The 12041-nt window shown below is 62.6% G+C and overlaps 1 protein-coding gene across 2 annotated transcripts in view; it reads left to right on the top strand.

Annotated features, from left to right (window-relative positions):
• The window catches only part of ADAMTSL2 (ADAMTS like 2), a 32875-nt gene extending 20946 nt beyond the window's left edge, over positions 1-11929 (top strand). For both annotated transcript variants that reach the window (XM_081279406.1, XM_081279405.1), the window contains 8 exons: positions 2666-2763; positions 4873-4999; positions 5991-6204; positions 6284-6439; positions 7045-7215; positions 7853-8029; positions 10474-10618; positions 11178-11929. In XM_081279406.1, the coding sequence (XP_081135532.1) occupies positions 2666-2763; positions 4873-4999; positions 5991-6204; positions 6284-6439; positions 7045-7215; positions 7853-8029; positions 10474-10618; positions 11178-11317 (1228 nt within the window). In that variant the 3' untranslated portion in view covers positions 11318-11929. The remainder of the gene's footprint in view (positions 1-2665; positions 2764-4872; positions 5000-5990; positions 6205-6283; positions 6440-7044; positions 7216-7852; positions 8030-10473; positions 10619-11177) is intronic.
• Positions 11930-12041: the final 112 nt, after the last annotated feature.

Genomic DNA, 12041 nt, shown 5'->3' with positions numbered 1-12041 from the left:
TGGCACAGACAGAGGGGCAGAGCAGGCCGTGGGAGCTGGACGCGTCCCTGCCCTGCCCTGGACCTCAGTTTCCCACTGAGGGGCTTGTCAGGGGTCCCTGCTGAGGCAGGCGGTTCTCCCAGGCTGCTCCCAGCCCAGCTTCTGAAGCCTTAACATCTCAGAGATCCTCTGCTGCTGCCTGTGAGTCTCACCAACCCCTCAGCCGCTCGCTCGGGAGGAGTGGATTCCCGGCGCCTGTTGATAAAATAGGTTGTCAGCACTCAGAAGGCCCAGTCAGTGAGATGTGACCGCTCCCCCGACTGGGCTGCCATCAAAGGATGCTACCGGTGGGGACCAAAGATGGTCTGGGGAGATAAAGGGCCAGGGAGGCCACGGGGGAAACTACCAGGCCAAAATAGCCCGTCTAGGCGGGTTGTGCAAACACAGGAAGTGGTGTCTGCTCAGGAGATCAAAGGGCAGCCCAGAAAGGAAGGGCTATTTTCATCTTCTCAGAAATGCCTCAGACAATCAAGGGAGGGCCTGTCACCAGACTCGCCTGGGGAAGAAGCGTCTGTGCCACAGAGGCACACGCCTCCCTCTCTGAAGCCTTGGGGGAGAAAGGAAGAGAGAAACTTCTGGCTTATTTATAAACACACGCGGTCATTTCAGAGCTTCTGCAGCTGGGGTTGTAGGAGCCCGTGTCCTGCCAGGCGGGCTGGCAGGAGCCCCTCTCAGGAGAGGGGCAGCACCCCCTTCAGGACGGAGGGAGGGAGGTGGGCGGCTCAGTGACTTCCGGGGTGCTGGCTTCTTGGTGCTGCTTCCCATAAGGGAACCTGTTAGGTGTCGCCCTGTTGTGCCAATATATGCAGGGTTGGTTCCAGAGCGGCATATGCTCTGGCCCACGCCTGCACGTGCTGGCGAGAGTGGTGTGTGGGCAGCCCTCCACGAGTACCTTTGCGACTTCCGATCCAGAGGGTTATTTTGAACCTGTGGCTGTCTCTTGAGTCAGGTGTGAGTCACACTGTGCGCTGACTGCAGCTCGTGTGATGGGACAGAGATGGCAGGCTCCCCCGGAGGGGCTGGGGCAGGGACTGCATCTTCTCATCACCTTTTGTTCTTGGGCAGAGCTGAAAACTGTTGAAAGCAGGGTGGGGGACCCACCGGCGCAGCTCCAAGTGTCCTGAACCCAGCATCAGGGACCGGTTTACCCGGGTTCCCCTCTCCTGGGAGGATCGCCCTCTGCGAGCAGCTCTAAGCAGATCCCGCTGGTCCCTGGTTCTGAGGTTTTGGGGTCTTAGACACCCCTTCCCCTTTTAAAGTTTCCTCTACTTTGTAAGAAGAGGGAGGGGAGAGGCTCCCTTCTTCCTGGAACCTGGGCAAGGCTGAACAGACTGGAGGCTGGAGCCCGGGGAGGCCCTGGCCTCACTGCCTGGCCTGCTCCTCCTGGGGCCCTCTTGGAGCCACATCATGGAGCTCACCCTGGTAGACCGTTTCCTGGGTTCTCAGTGCCATGCCTGTCCAGGCGATGTTCACCCCAAAGCTCCGCTGGAGCCGGGGTCCTCCTGGGGAGCATGAACCAACCCAAGCAAAGCAGAAGAGCTCCTCACAGCCTCGGCTAGCAGGCTCCGTGCAGCCAAGCATGTCTCGTCCCAGAATCAACCAGCCAGCCCTCAGAACGCGATGCCCATAACACTCGGCCTGACCACCAAGGTGACCATGGATCCGGAAAGAAGTGGCCCCAGTTTCAGCCTCGTGTAGGGTGTTAGCCAGATCCTCTTTCTTTAGCCAGCCCAGCCGGGCCTGAGGGAAGTGGATTGGGCCTGCAGCCGTGTCCACGAGGGGAAGTGAGGCCTGGGTGAGCTGCTGTCGGCTGGGCCCACCCTACCTCCCCTGGCCCTGGGGCTTCAGGACTCCTTGGGCTGCCCTCCAGCTCGGGTGGCATGTCTTCCAGCAGACGTCCCAGGCTGAGGGAGCCGCCTCGACCCCCCTCCCCTGCTGAGCCTGCAGAGTGGGGGCCGAGGCCGACGCCGGGTGCACTGATGCTTGGGGAAGCCAACTCCTAACAATAGTTGGCTTCGGCCCCTGAGTTCCGGCCAAGAACTGTAGCTGGTGCCTGGCTGGGACCCAGCGTGCCTCTTCCCGTTAGCAGGTCTGTGCCGCCGTCCCAGACACCCCACCCCCAACACGGGATGCACCACTCCCCCGGGCGCAGGGGACTTTGAATTTTGATAATTGGAGTATTTGATAATTGGAGGCTGAATGGCTGGTGCTCCCCTACACTCAGAATCCCAGCTGAGGGAGCAGTAGGGAGAGAATTCTGGAACGTTCTCAGGACCTAAGGCCCCTGGGGTGGGAAGAGGGAATCCTCTGGCTGTCGTGAGCAAGTACAGTGAGGTGCTTGCGGGAGGCGCTGTTTCCGTCCCTCCAGTACTGCTGGAGGACTTCAGGGGTCCCTTCAGCCTGCTCAGAAGAAGTACTCAGATGGACAGAGGCCAGCATTGTCCACTCCTGAAGTATCCCCCCCAGGGGCTTCACCCATTCTGTTCTAGGAAGTGGGGGCCTGGCCCTCACGGGTGGGGATCTCTCCTGGGCCCAGAGCAGGGACGTTGTGAGGGACAATGCACCTCCCAGGAAAAGAGGTGCAGGGCGTCCGGCGTCCTCACGTCCCTGCCTGTCCTCATTTCAGGACCAGGCCCAAGGCGCGCAAGCAAGGCGTGAGTCCGGCTGACATGTACCGCTGGAAGCTCTCCTCCCACGAGCCCTGCAGCGCCACCTGCACCACAGGTACTGGGAACTGTCGGGCCTCGGCAGCTGGGTCCTGGGGTGTCCAGTAGAGCATCATAGTTCCCATGGGCTGCTGGCCCTGGGCCCCCTCCCCACGGCTGCCAGTACTGTGTCCCTTCTCAGACAATCAGAGGCGGCCTCCGGGCCCAGGGTTTTGCTTTTGCTTATGGCAGATGGGGAAGGGCAAGACAGACCCTGCGGTCCACTACTGAGGGGCGGGTCAGAGTCCAGGACCTCTCAGTGGGGAGGGGCCAGGGCAGAGAGACCCTCCCCCTGGGGTCACCTGGTCGGACACTCCAATTAGAAAGTGTTGAGGGGGATCTGAAGCCACGCCTGTCAGGAGATGTGGCAGCCACCTCCACACTGAGACACTGGCCAGAGCTGCCCCTGTGGCCTGCTCCTTCCCTACCTGGGGGATGCTACGGGTTACAGTGGGACACAGGGCACTGGAGGGAGGGGGAATGTGGTAGAGAGCAAGGGCCAGCTGGGGACGACTGTATCTAGGCTTGTGATGTCGAGTCTTGATTTAGAGGACACTCTGTGGCCCCTCAGATGCATGATGCTCCTGGTTTACCCAGCACCCCCAGCTGGCCAAGGCTTTGGGTGCCCACACTCCCTGGCCAGAGAGGACACCAGGCAGTCTGGGTCTGGCTGTGTCCCTGCTGCCCTGGTAGCATTTCAGGAGACAGAGGAGATGTTGGGAAGCATCTGGACACATCACTGTCTGGAGATGTGACATTGTGACATGTCATGTGGACAAGATGGTCTATGTAGCAAGAGTCCTGCTGGACAGTCCTGGATGGACAATGTCCTCAGGGAGAACATGACACCACCATCCCTCAACACCCAAAGAGGGACCAGGGAGGGGGATTGGACCTGTTCCGTGTAGCTCAAGACGCAAAGCAGGACCCAGGAGACTGTCAGGGCAGGTCTGGCTCTGGGGGAAGGATGCGCTCTGTGTATACCTGTGCCTCTGAGGCTATCCAGCAGTGGACAGAGACAGCCAGTTCCCTGTCACTGCAGGAGGCTCCTGGCTGGGCCCATGGCACTGGGCAGACTCGACAGAGCTGGGGAGCCCTCTGTGAGTGGCTCCCTGCCTGGGTCTCCACCCCCTATGCTGCAGGCCCTCCACTCTCCTGTGCTTGCCTCTGATGCTCACAGCTGAGCTGTGCTGGAAACCCAGGCTGGGGCGTCAAGGGGTGGGCCAGCCGCGCGTGGCAAGTGTCCCGTGGCAGGTCATCGTGCAGAGCCGGCTCCCACCCCAGGCCAAGGTGTGCTGGGGATGGTGGCCCATCCTGTCTGCTCCGGCGCTGGGCTCCTGGCCCACGTTGAGTCTAAGGGCGAGCCTGTGGCAGAGCCTGGAGGAGCTTTGCTCCTGGGACTGGTGTCATGAAGAGGTGTCCAGAAAATTCCCCAGGGATGAAGGGGAGGAAGTGGGAAGGGGCGCCGGGGCTGGGCTCCTCTGCCTGGGGACTGGCTCCAGGAGGGCTGCCTCTCTGCCCCAGCAGACCCCGCCCCACTCCACCTTCTCCCTGACTCTCCCTGGCTCCTTGGCAGGGGCTACCCCGTTGAGGGAGCTTGGGCCTTGTGCCAGGGTGGGCAGGAAGACGAGAAGAAGGCAGTGGAGGGGGTCTGGACACCATGAGGTGAAGGTGGCCCTTTCCCTACGTCCCCATGGTGGGACCCAGAAAGATCTCATGAAGAGTGATGATTAAAGGCACCTGGAGAGCACCTTGCTAAGGACTGGGCGTCTGCTCTCACCGGAGGCCCTGGAGAGGACCTGAAGGTCAGGGTCCACGCTGTGGCCTGCCCGCGGGGTTAAAGCAGGAGGGCCAGCTGTGAGGCCAGCTGTGTGGCTGTGAGGGTGATCTGAGTTTGCTCAGAGGCAGGGTTCTCCACAGGTGAGCCGGCACCTGGCTAGATGGGGTGGGGCTGTGGAGGGACGAGAAGAGGGGGCCCTGGCCCTGGGCAGGGAGGGGCACCTGGCCCCCAGCCTGCCCTGGAACTCTCAATGGTGCCGTGAGCCGGGAACTCTCCTGGTCCCCAACCCAGGGGGCTCCCAGGCCCTCTGCCCACCACCTGCCCTCAGGCCCTTTCCCTGCCCGACAGGGGTCATGTCGACTTACGCCATGTGCGTCCGCTACGACGGGGTGGAGGTAGACGACAGCTACTGTGACGCCCTGACCCGACCCGAGCCTGTCCACGAGTTCTGCGCGGGGAGGGAGTGCCAGCCCAGGTGCCTGCGCGGGGCCCAGCGCACGTGTGCGCCACGCACTGCAGCCCTATCTGCCTCTGCCCGGAGCAGCAGCAGGACCCTGTGGGGTGGAGGGCGGTGGGCTGGGGCCCCAGGGCCCTGCAGGAGGGGCAGAGCGAGGGCTGCTCTCTGCCGGAGGCTGAGGATGCTTCTCTGTGCTGCTGTTGCTGGGTGTCTTTGCCCCCAGGCCTACTGGGAACAGCTAGGAGTCTATAAGCCAAAAAGATTATTCCCAAAATAACAACCGGCTGTCCCCGAGATGCGGGCAGAGGCTGTCTTTCCAGCCCCAGGCCTCCTGTCCTGCCTTGTCGATACAGAGACGGAGCCCTAAGCACACTCTCCCCTGGTGACAACCAGTGTGAGAGCCAAGGTGCCGAGCGGTCACCCCTGGGAAGCCACACTCTTCTGGCCTGCTCTCTCCTGGGCATTTGCTCCTTCCTGGGAAGGGTGAAGACCCCGACTGTCCCAGAGTGGGCCTGTCCCCTCAGCCCCGCAGGCTTTGAATCTCTTATTCTAACCTGCCCGAGGACCCCAGCTCAGGTGGGAGGAGAGGAGGGGTCTGTTCCGCACACTGGCTGGGCCTCCTTCTGCTCATTTCCACCTTTGCTTGTGGAGAACCAGAGAACCCAGGGGCCACCTGTGCCACCCACCTGTGCCACCCAGCAGTGTGGGGTCTTAGGGCTCCAGGTCCCAAGAGGGGTACAGCAGGCGGGGAGGACGTCGGGAGCAGAGTGGGCAAGGGAACCAGGCTGCAGGCTGCAGGTGAGGGCAGAGGAGGTGGCTGGGCCCTGCAGGTGGATCCTGCAGCACCCCACAGGCCTCCTGAGGACCCCTTCGCCATGGCCACAGCTCCATTGCCTTCTGTCTGGCTGGGCTGTGACTGGCCTCAGCCTCCCTGGGGTGGAGCGGGAGGGGAGGGTGGGGCTGCAGGGCAGGGCTGAGGCTGGCCCCTGCCGCCCTCCCTCCGAGCCAGGTGGGAGACCAGCAGCTGGAGCGAGTGCTCGCGCACCTGTGGTGAGGGCTACCAGTTCCGCATCGTGCGCTGCTGGAAGATGCTGTCCCCCGGCTTCGACAGCTCCGTGTACAGCGACCTGTGCGAGGCCGCGGAGGCTGTGCGGCCCGAGGAGCGCAAGACGTGCCGCAACCCGGCCTGCGGGCCACAGTGGGAGATGTCCGAGTGGTCCGAGGTGAGCGAGAGCCCAGGAACCGCGTGGCAGGGCGAGGCGGCCCGTGTCCCCTCCACCCCTCACCCTGGCTTCCCCGCAGTGCACGGCCAAGTGTGGGGAGCGCAGTGTGGTGACCAGGGACATCCGCTGCTCCGAGGACGAGAAGCTGTGTGACCCCAGCACTCGGCCCGTGGGAGAGAAGAACTGCTCGGGGCCCCCCTGCGACCGCCAGTGGACTGTCTCGGACTGGGGACCGGTGAGGGAAGGGCCGGGGCAGAGAAGAGCCGGAGGGCACTACCCTGCCACTCCCGTTTTCCTGGAGTGAAGATGTCCGTCACAAGGGACCAAAACGCGTGCCATGAGCATGCTCCCTGCTCCCTGTGCCCGTGTCCACCTCCGTCCCTCTCCCTGTCTCTGCCTCCTTCTCCCTTTTCTCTGTTTCTGCCTCCCTCTGCCTCTCCCTGTCTCTGTGTGTTTCTCTCTGTCTCTGCTTCTCTGCCTGTCTGTGTTCACATACATGTCCGTTTTCTCTCCCTCAGTCTCTGTGCCCATTTCTCTCCCTCCCTCCCTCTCTCTCTCTCCATCTGTCTTCTCTCTGTTGGAACAGAGCTGCTCACATGATGGCCAGGGTCACTTCTGGTGGGAGGGGCACACGTGACCTCTTGAGCTGTGCTTTTCTCTGTGTGCTTTGCATTGAACATGTTATTTCTGTAATTAGAACAGAAAATGTTATTTAAAAACTGGTTACCAGGGCAACTGCTTCCCCATGCTGCCCTGGGAGCTGTTCTTCTCCCTTGGACGCGTGGGTGGGGGGCTTGTGGAGTACCCCTCTAACTCTGTCCCTGCTGTCCCCTCCCGCAGTGTAGTGGAAGCTGTGGGCAGGGCCGCACAATCAGGCACGTGTACTGTAAGACCAGTGACGGACGGGTGGTCCCCGAGTCTCAGTGCCAGATGGAGACCAAGCCCCTGGCCATCCACCCCTGTGGGGACAAGAACTGCCCGGCACACTGGCTGGCCCAGGACTGGGAGCGGGTGAGTGCCCTGGGGCCTGGGCGGCTCCTCGGGAGAGTGTGGGGCCAGAGAGAATTTGCCCAACGGTGGGAAGGACAGATTGGCCCAAATGAGGAATTAATTGCAAATTGTGAAGGTGTGATTCACTAAAGTTAATTTTACACACAAAGAGCCAAACAGGCAGGAAAACCCTTAGTGTTCTCCTGAATGCAGTGGGCACACGCACGGTGGTGTCTGCTGGGGCCCACGTTCCTGGTGGGCAGGGGCGCGTGCCGCGGGCCCTCTGGTTTGACGTCCGTCCTCCCTGGCAGCCGTCAGTCACCCTGCATTGCTCTCAACCACTTGCCTCGGCTGCTGACGATTAACCAGATAATCTTGGGCCAAGTTGTTTTCTGCTAAATTGATTTTGGCCACATCCTCCTTGGTCAAATTGCCATTAGCCAATTTGTTTCAAAACAGATGGTTTTGGGCGAAATTGCTTTTGATCAAATCTGTTTGGGGCCAAATGGTTATTGAGCAGCGTTCTGGCCAATTTGCCTATTGATCCAGATATTCTCAGCCAAAGGCTCTTGACCAGACTGCTATCCCCGGAAGTTGCTGGGTGGATTGTCCTGGTGCTACTGGCCCCTGGCCGCTGACCTGTCCCTCTGGCCCTCAGTGCAACACCACCTGTGGGCGTGGTGTGAAGAGGCGGCTGGTCCTCTGCATGGAGCTGGCCAATGGGAAGCCGCAGACGCGTAGCGGCCCCGAGTGTGGGCTGGCCAGGAAGCCCCCTGAGGAGAGCACCTGCTTTGAGAGGCCTTGCTTCAAGTGGTACACCAGCCCCTGGTCAGAGGTGAGCGCCTGCGGTCCCCTCCTGCCGCAGAGGTCCCTAAGGGTTTTGTCCTTGGTAAGCCTCTCAGTGCACTAGAGCAGTGGGTGGAGGGCTGCCCCCTCCAGGAAGCCTGCCCTGATCTTGCCCCTGCTGGCCCTGCAGCGCTTGTCCAGGGCCTCAGGGGCCTGGTTGTTTTCCAGACTTAACTGTGGCCTTTAAGTGGTGACTGCGTCAGCATGTGGGCCTGACAGACCCCAGGGTGAGACGCAGCGAGGCAGGACTGTGGGACTCGGGGGTACAGCTAGATGGCAGACACTATGCCCACAGGGCAGGGCAGTGTCTCTCTTGGCCCCAGTGTCAAGCCTGGCCCTTGCATGATTCTGTGGACTCCTTGGTCCCCAGAACTCCAAGCCAGAGGGTGCTGGGCTGGCAGTGCCCTCACCACGGGGTCCCCAGGCCCCCCTGAGGAGGGCTCCTCCCTCCCAGACCCCCCTGAGGAGGGCTCCTCCCTCCCAGACCCCCCTGAGGAGGGCTCCTCCCTCCCAGGCCCCCCTGAGGAGGGCTCCTTTCCATTTCTCAGAGGGAGAATTAGGAGTTCAGTGAGCTGTCCAGCTTCCTGAGGGTCCCACAGTTATTGGGGGCCTATGGAACATGGGAGCCCTGGGTCCAACCCAGGGGGTGTGGAGAATTTGCAAAGGGAAGGAGTCCCCAAGCCAGCCCACCCCGTCTCCCAGAAGAGGAGCCCCCCAGGGCCCAGCACCCTGGTTCAGCTGGGGCAGCAGCTGTCCCTGGTGGGTGAGGCAGGGCAAGTGCACGTCCGCTGTCCAGCACCCTCCCGGGAGGCGGCTGGAGGGCCCAGAGCCCAGGCCTTGCCAGTGCTCCGAGTCTTTCTTACACCACAGCCAGCCTTGTCCAGACGTCCGTCCGCTCTCATTAACTCACACGGAAGTCCGCAGGCGCTGTGTCCCTAGCGCCTGCAGTGAGGCCACAGGCTCCCAGAGGGGCACACAGGGAGGCCCAGAGCCAGCTTTGAGAACCACTGGGTGGGGTCCAGAGCTGCCTGTGGCCTTAGTTTCCACTCGGGCCAACTCTGAGGGCTTAGGGACAGTAAAGAGGTATCGGAGGGGACTTGGAGCTCAGGACCTTCCCTGAGAGTTTCATAGTATGTCCCAGACACCAACACGGAGGCCGCCCTGGTCTGGGCCACTGGGACCAGTGGGTGGCAGGGGTCTGGAGGTGGGTTCCCATGAGTGCAGCCACTCCTTGGAGCACGGGGCTGGGACCCCCAACCCCACGCAGGCGGGAGGACCTCACACAGACCCTGCCTTGCACAAATCCTCTGCTTCCCCCACCACATGCTCCTATTGCCCATGAAAGACCCCCAGCAAGAGGGGAGAGACTGAGGCAGGGCTGGGGCTTCCGGGAGGAGGCAGAGGGCTGAGGAGATGCAGGGTCCCGGCCAGGCCCGGGAGGGAGGAGGAGGGGAGGGGCAGGGGAGGCCTTTTGGGGCTGGGGTCCCAGGGAGCCATGCAGACAGATGAATTCTGGGTGGACCATGGGCCTCTAGGGGCAGGTGCCTAGCAGGCGTTGCTGGCAGGTGGGCTAGGAGGGAGCAGGGCCTCCCTGTTCCCCAAGGCCGGGGCAGGGCGAGGGGGCTGGTGCAGATGGCTGTGGGTGTGTGGCCTGTCCTGTCCCAGCGGCTGCCTGCCCACCATGCCAGGCACCGCTTTAGGGTTTGTTCCTCAGCTGCCCCATCCCACCCTCTCCCCAGGGACAGGGAGCCGGCGCCGGCAGCCCGCCAGTCTCCCGGGGCACGTCCACAGGCTTCCCTGGGTGCCCGCCAAAGGCAGATTGTCCTCTGGCCATGATGCCAAGCCAGCTGTGTCTCTCACCTCCAGCTGAGCCAGTCCCCAGGCCGGGTGGGCAGCCGGCGGGCAGCCTCCTGCCAAGTCCTCCTGGTCTCTCTGTGCCTTTGGAAAGAAAACTGGAGGGAGGGCAGAGCGGAGGCGCCCACCCACTGCAGGGAGCCCAGGCCCAGGTCCCAGGCTTGCCTGGGTGGTGTAGGGTCACCCACATCAGGAAGCCTCCGCCTGTCGGAGCATGGCAGGAGGATGGCAGGGTGATCGGGGTCAGCAGATGACCCTGGTGTTCTGGGTAGCTTAGGGTACCCAGGGGACATCTGGACAGGGATCCAGCGTGGGGGCAGTGGCTTCAAAGATTGGCCATAGTAAGTTGTCTGTGTTAGAGGCCCAGGACAGCAGGCACCCGCCAAAGGGGAAGGGCCGACCCAGGGCCACCCACACGGTGCCTGGGGAAATGGCGGAGCTGGGGTGAGAATCAGAGTCTCCTCACCTCCCACTCAGCCCGGCCGCAGGGTCTAGGCTCCAAGGAGCTCCCTGTGCCCCGTGTGGGCAGCGGGTGGGGTCGGAGAGGCTCTGCCACGCCATTGGTCTCTCCCATGTCAGTGCACCAAGACCTGTGGGGTGGGCGTGAGGATGCGGGACGTGAAGTGCTACCAGGGGACCGACATCGTCCGCGGATGTGACCCGCTGGTGAAGCCCGTGGGCAGACAAGCCTGTGACCTTCAGCCCTGCCCCACAGAGCCCCCAGGTGAGAGGGGCACCCGAGGGCAGGGCTTCCCAGGGGGCTGTGGCCAGAGCCAGGGCCTGTGGGACAAGCAGGTGGGAGGGCACCCGGAGCCCCTGGACCAGGATTCTGGTGCTGCCCTGGCTGCGGGGAGGAGGGGCCAGGCAGGGCCTCTGGTTGGGTCCTGGCAGGTGGACAAGGGCTCTGGGATGGCAGCGGCAGAGGCAGGTGGCGATTCTGCTTTGGCATCTCAAGTGGGGAGGGGGCAACTCTGGGCTCCAGGGGATGTTCAGGTGTCCAGGGGACAGTGTCTTCCTCAAATCCTGGCCCTTGAGGTGTCACCTCTCCCAGTGACAGATCAAGCCCCTCGGTGGCTCCAGGACTGGCTGGGAGGGTGTGGGGTGGGAAAGAGGTGGCAGAGACCTGCAGGGGACATCCACCATGGCTGAAACCACAGGTTCCTATTGCCCAGAGGGCAAAGCCCTTGCCCCTGCGAAAAGACTGTGGGGGGGGGGGCTGCATTTTTGCCTCTTCGCCTCCTCCCAACACCCTGCCCCATCACCCTGCCCCATCACTTCCCCAGATGACAGCTGCCAGGACCAGCCGGGCACCAACTGCGCTTTGGCCATCAGGGTGAACCTCTGCGGCCACTGGTACTACAGCAAGGCCTGCTGCCGCTCCTGCCGGACCCCCACTCCCAGGCCTGGCCCTGCAGCCCCTTGAGACTCGGGAGCCCGCCCTGAGCTTATGTGGCTCTCGGGCCCCTCCCTGGACACTCGTCCTGTAGGCCCCCTGGTGTGAAGGCCTAAGGCGGAATCTCGGCTGATCCTCAGCAGACTCCCATGGCCTGTGGATCGCTGCTCTGCCCAGCCCTGGGACAGCCTCCAGCACCCACCAACCCCTCCCCAGAGCTGCCCCGGCTGTGGTGACTGTACCTGGAGCCAGAGGGTCCTGTGTTGGTGGCGGCCACCTCCACCCCCAGCAGCCCCAGAAACATGGGGCCCAGAGTCCAAAGCCCAGCATGGAGGTGAGACCTGCCCTTGGCCCAGGTTCTGCTCTGCAGAGGTGCAGCCATTCCAAGGTGACTTGCAAGGACAGCCAAGGGACACAGACCATCAGTCCCTGGAGGTACTGAGGCATGCTCCTTCCAGGGGACCCCATCCCACGACCTAGTGTTGGCTCCACCTGCCCTGCAGGAGCTGTGCTCAGAGGGCATGCACTTTATGCCCCGGAAGAGGCCCTTTCTCATGGTGCACTGGGCATGGACAGCCGGGTGTCCTGTATCCTTGTCAGTACTCATCGACATATGTTAATAAAGTGGCCGTATTTATGGTGGCATTTCGTGATCTCAGTTGCTTCTGGCAGGAAGGCTGGCGGGCACAGGGGCTGAGAGCCAGGGTGAGCCATGCGGGGATTCTGGCTCAGCAGAGGGTGTGCGGTCAGGTGG

This window comes from Spermophilus citellus, assembly GCF_964194105.1.
Source record: "Spermophilus citellus genome assembly, chromosome: 2".
Lineage (NCBI taxonomy): Eukaryota > Metazoa > Chordata > Mammalia > Rodentia > Sciuridae > Spermophilus > Spermophilus citellus.
Note: the sequence above shows the minus strand (reverse complement) of the source record. Positions and strands in the feature narration are given on the sequence as shown.